This window comes from Gekko japonicus, unplaced genomic scaffold (assembly GCF_001447785.1).
Source record: "Gekko japonicus isolate JY-2015 unplaced genomic scaffold, Gekko_japonicus_V1.1 scaffold385, whole genome shotgun sequence".
Classification (NCBI taxonomy): domain Eukaryota; kingdom Metazoa; phylum Chordata; class Lepidosauria; order Squamata; family Gekkonidae; genus Gekko; species Gekko japonicus.
The window spans coordinates 1,293,520-1,304,633 of record NW_015162489.1 but is presented as its reverse complement, the minus strand read 5'-3'; the positions used below and the strand labels follow the sequence as shown (position 1 = coordinate 1,304,633).

Here is an 11,114-nt window from a genome sequence, read left to right as displayed (position 1 = left end):
TAAATAAATACGTCTAATCTTTTATAGAGGCACCAAAGTAAATAATTCCTAAAAGTAACAGGCCTTCTTTCTCACACAAACTCAACCCTCCGTTTGGTGTAGTGGTTAAGAGCATGGACTCTAACCTGGGAGAACCGGGTTTGATTCCCCACTCCTCCACATGCAGCTGCTGGTGTGACCTTGGGTCATAAGCAGTGATCCCTCTAAGCTGAGTTAGTGTGAGCTAGCTCACAGTTTTTTAGCCTCCAGCTCACACATTTTTGTCTTAGCTCAGGAAGGACAGCTCCAGAGCAAACTAATTTATGCAGTAGCCAAATCTCTCGCTCACAACTTTAATGCCAGTAGTTCACAAAATAGAATTTTTGCTCACAAGACTCCACAGCTTAGAGGGAACATTGGTCATAAATTCTTTCAGAGCTGTTCTCTCAAGGGCAGTTCTCTCAGCCGCATCTACCTCACAGGTCTGTTGTGGGGAAGGAAAAGGGATTGTAAGCCGCTCTGAAACTCATTCGGGTAGTGAAGGGCGGGGTATAAATCCAATCTCTTCTCCTCTTCTTCAATAATTTTGCAGGACAGAATATCCCAGACCCAACCTCCAGCTACTGTGCTTAAAACAACACAAAAAGCCAGCAGCCAATCTGGGAAAGGCCTCCGCCACTCAGAGGAAACAACAACACTAGCCCAGATGGCCTAAAGATCTAACCCGGTACAACTACTTCCTCCACCCCTGAGTCCATAACCAAAGCAGGCACGCCCGGAGGCGGCGTGTTTGCTGTGGAAGCCTCGCTTCCCCACGTGTGCTTGTGCTGAAAGTGGGGGGTGGGGGTGGGCATACACTACACACGCCCTTCTTCATTAGCTGACTGAAGAACCCTGGGCCCAACTCGGAGGCCTCCCCATCCCGGCCCACAGCAACCTGCCGGGACTCCTGTACCCAACGACCATCAGCACCGGTGCTCTGCGCTGTCAAACCCTCACTCGCCTCGCGCGCACTTACTTGTCTTCGTTATCGGACATGCTGCTGCTGCTGCTGCTGCTGCTGCTGCTTTTCAAGAACAGCCGCCCGCGACAGCAACCAAGCAATACGCACCGTCTCACAGAAGAGACAGAAAAGGACGAGTACTTCCGGGTTAGTTCTGACGTTACCGGAAACGAATAGCTGTCATGTTAAAGGGAACCACTTGCTCGCGCAGGTGCAGAAGAAATACAGGGTTGTCATGGTGACGGGAGCCGCCGGCTCGGGTAAGAGCAGGAAAAGCACGGTCTTTTACAGCGCTTTCGCCCCGCTGCCTATGTGGTTACTATAGCGGAACCCTCTCGGGAACGGGATTTTTGAGATGATCGAAGTTGGGTTCCCAGGGTGTGTGCGAAATACCCAGCTATCCTCCGGTTGTTGCCCCCGAGCTTTGGTGTAGTAAGCAGCCTCGTGACGTCTGGGAAGGGAAGAAGTCCTAGTTGTAATAATTTTTGTAAAAAATATTAAAATATTACTATTACTATTTTTTTCTCTTTTCGAGTTTCTATTTGTGGTCCACAAACTGGGAGAATAAGATGTCCCAGAATAGAATGAAGCGCCTGTTGTGATAAAATGATAGGTGCATATAAGCAACAAAGTGCAGAACGCGTTTTAAGAGTTTTACTTAACTTTCTTTTTTGTCCTCAGAGTACACAAACTTAATACTTACTTTGGGAACCTTTTGGGAACACTGATATATTCTGATGAAGTTGATGTGTTTTTATGGACAGCATTCTCCGTATGCACAAAAGGTTCTGGGTTTCTTATGGTCTTTCCTGCTACTGCTCTTAAGGGATCTTCCAGCAGCCTAATTAAATAAATCAGGGTCCCAGTCACACGGACTGGAAAATGCAGGGGGGAAGCGTGGCTGTTTGCCCCGGAGCAAAATAACGCGCGGCCGCCTGAGCACACGTCCCATCAAGGTCCTGTGGTTAGGGGGTGAGGTGCCGATCACACAGCTATCCAGCAGCGCGGCAAAGGAGCGGTGCGGCGTGATCACAGCAGCGATTGCTAGGCGCCGCTCCCATGGCAAACGGGTATTCATTTTACTGCAGTTTGTGCTCATGCGCTTTTGCGCATCCTGCGGAGACTTGGGGGGGGGAAACCCTTGTTTGCAAAGGAACATCGGCGGGCACCGGATGCCACGTGAGTCCACCGGAAACACGATCAGACGTGTGCCCTTGCCCCATGGTGTCCGGAAACCAGTACCTCGTAGGTACTAGTTTTTAAGTCCGCATCTTCGGCGGGACGCCACGGGGTAGCCACGGGAGTACTACACTTCCCAGATGTTGCGGTGTGATCGCGCCCGGAAAATCCGCCTATCATCCGTATCTTTAGCGGGGGCCCAAGTTTGGATTTATTAGTTGTAGAATCATGGCACTGTCAAACTGCCACAAGATAAGAACAATCCACTCCTCAACCCCCTCATTGGTCAACTTATGTAGCTCTCCCTTGTGCCAAAAGCAGCAAGATGATTCACCACAATAAAGCGGCTGCAAAGCAGTAACTCTAGTTGTCCCAAGCAAGTAAGCCAAGTCATACAAGGCAGGGGAAGACAATTGCATTATCACAGTCCCTCACCAACCTGGTCCAAGTCTATGTGCACTTAACTTGGGAGTAAGACCCACTACATTCCCTGTCTTATTTCTGACTAAACATGCATGAAATTGGACTGCACATAAGGCAGTGGTTAAGACGCTGAACTGCAGGCTGTGGAAGGTCAGTAGTTCAGCAGTTCGAGACTCGGGTGCCGCATGATGGAGTGAGCCCCCATCTCTAGTTCCAGCTCCTGCCAACTTAGCAGTTCGAAAGCAAGAAATTGCAAGTAGATAAATAGGTACCACTTCGTTGGGAAGGTAACAGTGTTCCGTGCGCCTTGGTGTTTAGTCATGCAAGGGAACCTTTACCTTTAAGGCAGTATATCAGACCATAGGCTATGTAGCCGACTTGTCCTGTGCCTTCCTAAAGCATATTTTGGTAGCATACACTCAACACCTTGTTTTAGTAATATATGGTTCCACCGAGTAAGGGGTGGGTGGAAATCATCTATGGGCATGATCAACCAAGAATGCTTTGTTGTGACTCTCACTGTGTGGACTGGCCTGCTTGATCAGGTCAGGAAAGCCCCAACACCCATGTTACTTCTCAGAATAAGCAAAGCAGAAATGTTCTGGAGGACATTTTTTATAAAGGGATTATAAAGTGTAATAGAGCAGCTCAATTTTGTAAAGGACAGGATTGTTGTCTATTGCAATGATTACTGCATGCATAATCTCCCTCTTTTTATTGCAGCGTCTTCTGCTTTACCTTGTAATCTACCTTCTGCCTTAGACAGTTCTCTAATTCTATAATCCTAGTCATGCTGCATTGTTTAATGGATGTTTTATGTTGTCAGATTGAATTGCTTTTCATATTTTATAATCCTCCTGGAGCCTCCCTGAGACAAGTGGGCTATAAATGAAATACATAAATAAATATATCGACAGTTTTTAATTTAAAAACTTTGGTGGAAAGACTGAGGGTGTAGATAGAACATGCCTTTGCATTGTGGTACCATGACTCAGGCCAATGTGGGGATTTAACAAATCCTGATTTAACAGTCGTATCTGCAGAAAATAATTCTCTTTGCTTTTGAAGGTGCCACAATGGCTTCCCGAGAGAGGACCACACCTCCTGTGGCAAAAGGCACTGGATTCTGGCATGCTCCCATTGTCACGGAATACAGCCCAGAAACACAGGAGTTATTAAAAGGTAATTTGAAAGGAAAAACCGTTATGAACAAGAGTGTTTAGCATCCTTGATCAGCAATTGCGCGTCCTGTTTCTGTTTGGCCATGGGGCTCATCTAAATGTCATTTTGAATGTACTTCCTTGTATTTGTGCCCTCTGTTGTAGGGCGCACTCCACTCACTCATGGAAATCATTGGGATTTCTCACATAAGGATTTTAACATATATCTTTTGTGTTTTAGTGATGATGCAAGAATCCAAACTAACAAATTTCCAGCAACGTCATCTTAGAAACTGTATGAAACGTGAGTCATTCATCTTTTTCCCTATGAAGTGCAGTGGAGCTGTTGGTTATTGTTTCCCAGAATCCTAAATTCGGTTCAGCTGCATTCACTTCACATAAGCCATCTCCAAAGAAACAAATCTTCATTGTGGAATGGGGGAACATATAATGGGCTCAAAAGGTCAAAAAGGATAAGTCACAGATGGTGGTTTTTTAATGACTCAAGTTGTAGCTCTCCCTGTAAGCAAGGCTGCCTTGTCTTTCTAATCATTGCTGAGTAGGATCTTCAGTATATACTATAAAATAACATGGGGGGGGGAGGTTAAAGTTAAGCCTAGGAATCTAAAAATGGTTCAAGCAAGAAGATTCCACGTTAGATAGTGTATACCCTGCTCCATTGGGTCATCACAGCCAGAGACCCTACTAAGAAGTTGCAACTCGAACACAGGCCCATTGAAGGAGGAAGGAGGTAAGGCTGCACCAGTAGGTCAGAAAAAAGAGGAACAAGGTGCAAGGCTGAGCAGTTTTATTTGATCTCGTAGACCCGTACACATTTTGCTGTATGCTTCATCAGGGGATCTTACATAGAAACTTCTCTGGCTCCCACCTTGAACAACTGGAACCATTCAGTTCAAGGTGGGAGCCAGAGCAGTTTCTATGTAAGATCCCCTGATGAAGCATACAGCAAAATGTGCAGGGATCTAAAAGATCTAATAAAACTGCTCAACCTGTACCATTGAAGAAGGAAACAGCAGCGACCAAAACATTCGGTGACCTGAAGAGGAGGAATGAATCCACTGCACCTGATTTACTTTATTATTTTACCTATTTTTAAAAATTGCTTTATTTTAAATCACCTCAGAAGTCATAGTGGCTGATACAACAGATAAACAAATGTTGAACTTCCACCAGGCTACATAGCTCTTTGGTTCAAATCTGAGCTCCACTATGTAGGCTCTTTCTAAAGACACTGCCAGGCTCACATTCAGTTCCTTTATCAGTAAGGTACAAGCTTTGCCTCCCTGATCTTCTTTCCTTTCTTAGGAGGTGATTCACTGCCTCTCCACTGCAACCCAACATCCAGCAAAGAACCACAGCTTCCAAAGGCTGTTTCTTCACAACCGAAGGTTTTCTTGTCATTCAGCCCATTTGGGAGACCTCACCTTCGCCCTGCTGAGGCCTGCCAGGCAGGTGATGCCTATACCCGAGAGAGATTCAGGCCACGAGCCACCCGTAAGTGACCATGCTTGCAATGGATAATCTCACAGTCGGCTGGTTTGGAAAGGGGGGTTAAGGCAAATGATACTTAGCATTTCCATGGCACTGTAAAGCAGTCTAAGGTCATACATTTCAGAAATCGTTATAGCTGTCAGGTAGGATGGTTTATATTCCTATTTTGAAGGGGGAACTGAGGCTGGCAGCAACGTGTCTAAGACCATCACTGAGTTCATGACTGAGGCAAGATTTGAACTGGGAACTTCCCTGCTTATACAGTTTGCCACTGCACTGTACTAGTTCATTTTTTATATCCCCATATATCTGAAACCTCCAGTTAGTCAGAGTTCAGCTGAAATTTTTAGAGGAGCTTACTGAAATCTTCCACATGTTATTTTCTCCTCCTAACCTCTGCAAGCTTAAAGCAGCCCATCTTCTATCACTAAATCCGTTCTTTTTTGGCTGGGCATTTCTGTGCCCAGCCAAACTCTTCTGTGTGTAGGTTCTTGTATAAATGTGGGCGATTGATTTTGTATCAGAAGTTTTACCCCAAATGTTTGCACTTTTCAGAACAACGTATGCAGTGCTGTCAGCACTTCTCCCTCACACTTCAATTATTGTCTTTCTTTCCAGGAGACCTAGAAAAGGAGAAAGAAAGGCTCCAAAATATCTTAGCAACAGGAAAGGATAAAGTGGAGGGAGCGCGCCGGAAGAAGCCAGTTAAGGTGGAAGAGGTGGTACCGGAACCTGATCGGTTTGAAGAATGTATGTAATCAAATGGGTCAAAAGCAGTGGTTTGATTTTGTGGCCTGGGGAGACAGAGAGGGAGGCAACTGTCCCCTCCTGGAGCACTGGAACTAGTCAGATGAAAGGAACAGGTGTATCATCAGCAGAGGTCATTTCGGGGGGGATCGCAGTTCCCCCGGGTGAGATACGGGGGGTGGGGCACATGATGAAGCCCCGCCCCCTGCTTCCGGCCCTCATTCAGCCAGGAGGAGGCAGGAGAAGAGGGAGGGTAAGTTGCTTCCTCCCTGCCTCTCCCCACCCCTGCCTGCTTGGGGCCAGGGAGGGCCTTCGCGGGGCTTCCTTGCACTCCCGCCGGCCTTGCAGGTCCACCGCCGGGCCCCTCATGGGGCTCGGCAGTGGAGCTGCAAGGCCGGCGGCGGCGGCCGGGACCATTGGGGGCGGGGTGTGTGGCCTTATGACACACTTCCAGTGATGTCAGGGGGTGTGGCCTTATGACACACTTCCGGTGATGTCAGGGGGTGTGGCATATGCTAATGAGTTATGCTAATGAGTTCCCCTAGCTCTTTTTCTACGAGACGACCCCTGATCATCAGGCTGAGCGAGAGCTTTGATATAGAGACCTGGCTGTATTTTGCCCACCCCTTATGAACAGACTCTGAGAACTATTGCCTAAATGGGAGCCAGATCAGTGACTCTTTTGCACTGATCATCAAATGATTTCATGTACTTCTTTTCTGAATCAAATTATTTTATGTATATTTTCATTTCCACATGAAACCTGCTTCAGCTTGTGGTATAGACTGCTCCCCACACAGATGCTACAAAATACAGGACTACAGGAGACTGACAAAGAAGGGGGGGGGCAGTGGGCACTGCATGGGGTGGCTTCTCCTCAGGGCATTTACAGAGCAGAGCTGACCTTCTGCAAGGCTTTTCCAGCTATACAGGCAGCCAATAGTGGTAGCACCAACTGAAGGCATGCCTACCAAGCAGGAAGCAGCGTATAGAGGTAGGCTCTTGTACTGCTTCCAGCCTTGGATCCCATGCAGGATTTCCACATATGAAAGGAGGGATGATTTTTTCCAGATTCCCCCCTCACACCTCAGTCTTCCGACTCCCACCCCCCATGCTGACCCTGGGTCCTGTCTCCCAGGAGCTGCACTGCAGGAGAGAGAGAGGCAAGATAGTTGTGCTGTGCAGACAGACATCTCGTCTGTAAAAATTTCCAGTAGACCCAAGCCTCAGTTTACACACACCAGCTACCCATACAGAAGCAAACTAATCAAGCTTCCCCCTCTGGACTGATGGCTGTTTTTTTCATGTTTAAAAACCATAGAGAGAATATAGTGTGAGACACAAATGGAAATTGTGATGACACAGAGTTGGGAACAGTAGCATTTCTGCCTTCTGACTCCTCATCCCATGTAGCATTCTTTTTGTTCCATGCTCAGTGGTGAAGGAAGTTGAAGATCGGAAGCAGTTTCTGGAAGAAATGGAGGCTCTGGGACAGGGCAAGCTGTACCAAGGGATCATACTCACTGAACTATCACAGGTATTTGGACTTTTCCAATTCAGGAATCCTAGCATATACAGCATCGAACATTACTAGTCCAGCTTTGTAATGGGGCAAAGATTAGGCAGGAGTGTGTGTGTAACTAGAGAGGAAAATCTTTTTCCAAATTAGCGCTAGCTGGGGGAAAGCAAGTCCAGCTGTCTACTGCTGTGTGTTAACATAAGAAGAGCCCTGCTAGATCAGACCAATAGTCCATCTTGTCCAGCATCCTGTTCTTACACAGTGGCCAACCAGTTCCTCTGGACAGCCAACAGCAGGACATAGAGGCCAAGGCCTTCCCCTGATGTTGCCTCCTGGCTCTGGGACTCTGAGATTTAGTGCCTCTGAATGTGGAGGTTCCCCTCAGTCACTATGGCTAGTAGCCATTGATAAACTTATCCTCCCTGAATCTATCTAGAGAGCCAGTTTGGTATCTTGAGAGTTTTGGAGAGCCAGCTTGGTGTAGTGGTTAAGAGTGGTGGACTCTAATCTGGAGAACCGATTTTGTTTCCGTACTCCTCAAGAAGCAAGCTGGGTGACCTTGGCTCAGTCAGAGTTCTTTTAGAATTGTCTCAGTCCTACCTACTTCAGGGTGTCTGGTGTGGGGAGAGAAAGGGAAGGCAATTGTAAGCCGCTCTGAGTCTCTTTTTCAACTCTCTCTGCCCCATGCATCATTTTATAAACCTCTATCATGTCCCCCACTTAGTTGTCTCTTGTCTAAACTGAAAAGCCCCAGGCTCTTTAGCCTTTCCTCACAGGGAAGGTGCTCCAACCCCCTCATCATCCTGGTTGGCCTCTTCTGTACTTTTTCCAGCTCTGCAATCTCCTTTAGGAGATACAGTGAGCAGAACTGCACACAGTATTCCAAATGAGGCCACACCGTAGATCTATACAGGGGCATTATAATATTGGCCGTTTTATTCTCAGTCCCTTTCCTAATAATCCCTAACATAAGATTTGCCTCTTTCACCACTGCAGCACACTGGGCTGACACTTTCATTGAGGTGTCCACTACGACCCCAAGATCTTTTTCCCTCTCAGCCTCATCAAGTTCAGATCCTATTAGCCTATACCTGAAGCTGGGATTTTTTGTCCCCATATTGCACTTACCAACACTGAACTTCATTTGCCACAGTTTATGGAGGCCCTCTTGGAGCTCTTCACAGGTTTTCACCATCCAGAATAATTTTGTGTCATCTCCAAACTTGGCCACTACACTACTCACTTCTAGTTCCAGATTATTTTATGAATAAATTAAATAGTACCAGCCCCGATACCGATCCTTCTCAGACCGCACTGCTTACTTCCCTCCATTGTGAGAACTGTCCACTGATGCCTACTCTTTGCTTCCTGTCATTTAACCAGTTTTTAATCCATAAGAGAACCCATCCTCTTATCCCATGACTGCTAAGTTCACTCAGGAGTCTTTGGTGAGGTACCTTGTCAAAAGCCTTTTGAAAGTCCAGATATATAATGTCTAGTGGGTCACCATTGTCAGCATGTGGGGGGGGGGAATCCTATATTCTCATTACCACTTACCAACACTGTGTCAAGTGTCAAAAGCCTTTTGAAAGTCCAGATATATAATGTCTAGTGGGTCACCATTGTCAGCATGTTGCGGGGGGGGGAACCCTGTATTCTTTAGCTTGGAGAAAAGACGACTGAGGGGTGACATGATCGAGGTTTATAAGATTATGCATGGGAAAGAGCAGGTAGAGAAAGAGGTACTTTTCTCCCTTTCTCACAATACAAGAACTCGTGGGCACTCCATGAAACTGCAGAGCGGTCGGGTTAGAACGGATAAAAGGAAGTACTTCTTCACCCAAAGAGTGATTAACACATGGAATTCACTGCCACAGGAAGTGGTGGCGGCTACAGGCATGGACGGCTTCAAAAGGGAATTAGATAAGCATATGGAGCAGAGGTCCATCAGTGGATATTAGCCACAAGGTATAGCTAGGGGCTCTGGGGCAAGTGATGCTCTGTCTTCTTGGTGCTGGGGGGGGGTCAACAGTGGGAGGGCTTCTAATGTCCTGGCCCCACTGGTGGACCTCCTGATGGCACTGGTATTTCTGGCCACTGTGTGACACAGAGTGTTGGACTGGATGGGCCTTTGGCCTGATCCAACATTGGCATCTCTTATGTTCTTATGTTCTCATTACCACCACCTCTTTTGTTTTATTTGCAGAAGCTACGGGAGATGGAAATCATTGATAAGCAGAGAAGTGAAGAAGTGAGAGAGGCGGTGGCTAAAGCCTTCAATGTAGGCAACAGGCCTGATCCTGAAAGCAGGGACCAAGAGTAGTCCTTTCCCATTCCAGAATGTGGCCACTGCTTCCTTTTGCTACCACAGGGCTAGGCCTCCACAGAAGACAGTATCAAGAATGTTGGTGGTGCCACCCGAGGCCTTTGGCAGAAGACAGTTACAAAAGAGTTTGTACTGCTAAGGGTTTTTTTGCATGGAAACAAGAGACCAGGATCACACCGCTCCTAGCTTTTAACAGCAGCCAGTGGGTTTCTGCATGGAACTAGTTAAGGTCATAAGGATACTTTCCCTCTAAGCTGACTAGTAAGGGTGGAAAGAAAATTAGTGTTGTCTGCTACATCAGAAGGAGACTTGACCTTGATTTACACATGATGCAGACTGAAGCAAAAGAACTCACCTGCAGGGCTTTGCATTCAGGTCGTGTCTTGCCTAAACCATTCCGCCCCCTGTTCAAAGCAGATTTGCAGCGTAGCTCTTTTCTGCAGGTGGAGGCCCAGTTTAAATGAGATGCTGTCGAGTACAAAGCCCTGCAAGCGTTAACTTTTGCCTCAGCCTGCATCACATCGAACCCATGCCTGAGTGCTTCATGTGTTGTTAGCCTTATTTCTGATTTCATAGCTGCCTCAGTAAGATCGCATGCACACAGGGACGTCATGCCCAAACTACAAAAGAAAGAGGCAGCCACCTTTGTTTATTCATGTGTCTGCGCCCCCCCCCCCCATTTCCATCTTAAGCGTATGTGTTTATTGCTAAATTTTACCATGAGAGCATGTGCAGGCAAGGGCCCTGGGCTACCCTCACTACACCCCATGTCCCAAAAACACTTTTCTCCTCAGCCCGGATCATTTCTGGCATTGAAAGTGGGCAGAGTGGTCAATCCCATCAAAAGTTACTGCTAAGAGCGGCGGGGGGGGGGCAATTCCACCTCCCCCCCAGCGGACCTGGGACTCCCTCCTCATGCTGTCTCTAGGAGCCTCTGTTGCACGGGAGCAGCATCTGAGGGCTCCAGCAGGATGGGGTACGTGAGGAAGTCCCACACATGGCTGATGAAAACCCCGTCCATTAGTAGAGATTTACTGCAGGATCCAAGGTGGAGCATCCAATGACAAAGTGGGAGACAGAGAGCATTCAGTTTCTCTCATCCATGTGTCCTTTTGCTATAAGAATTAAACCCTCCAGTGCCTGCTTTTAGGTGTGAACAGGAACAATGTGGCTGCTCCATCCAGCCTACTTTGCCCCTTCAGTTGCTCTGCTTCGGCTTAAAAAGAAAAAGGGAAACTAGTTTGGAGTAGGCAGCTGAAACATCTG

General features: G+C 47.2%; 2 protein-coding genes across 2 annotated transcripts in view; one reads left to right on the top strand and one right to left on the bottom strand.

Annotated features, from left to right (window-relative positions):
• Positions 1-1,114, bottom strand: part of POLR2F (polymerase (RNA) II (DNA directed) polypeptide F) — an 8,035-nt gene extending 6,921 nt beyond the window's left edge. The window contains exon 1 of the mRNA XM_015405988.1: positions 998-1,114. Coding sequence (XP_015261474.1) covers positions 998-1,017 — 20 coding nt within the window. The 5' untranslated portion in view covers positions 1,018-1,114. The remainder of the gene's footprint in view (positions 1-997) is intronic.
• A 72-nt stretch (positions 1,115-1,186) lies between these two features.
• LOC107105939 (chromosome unknown open reading frame, human C22orf23) lies at positions 1,187-10,762 on the top strand. The gene is made up of 7 exons (XM_015405991.1): positions 1,187-1,242; positions 3,653-3,766; positions 3,986-4,048; positions 5,071-5,259; positions 5,875-6,006; positions 7,440-7,540; positions 9,729-10,762. The coding sequence occupies exons 1-7, from the start codon at positions 1,218-1,220 to the stop codon at positions 9,843-9,845; spliced, it is 741 nt and encodes a 246-aa protein (XP_015261477.1). The 5' UTR covers positions 1,187-1,217; the 3' UTR covers positions 9,846-10,762.
• The last annotated feature ends 352 nt before the right edge of the window (positions 10,763-11,114 follow it).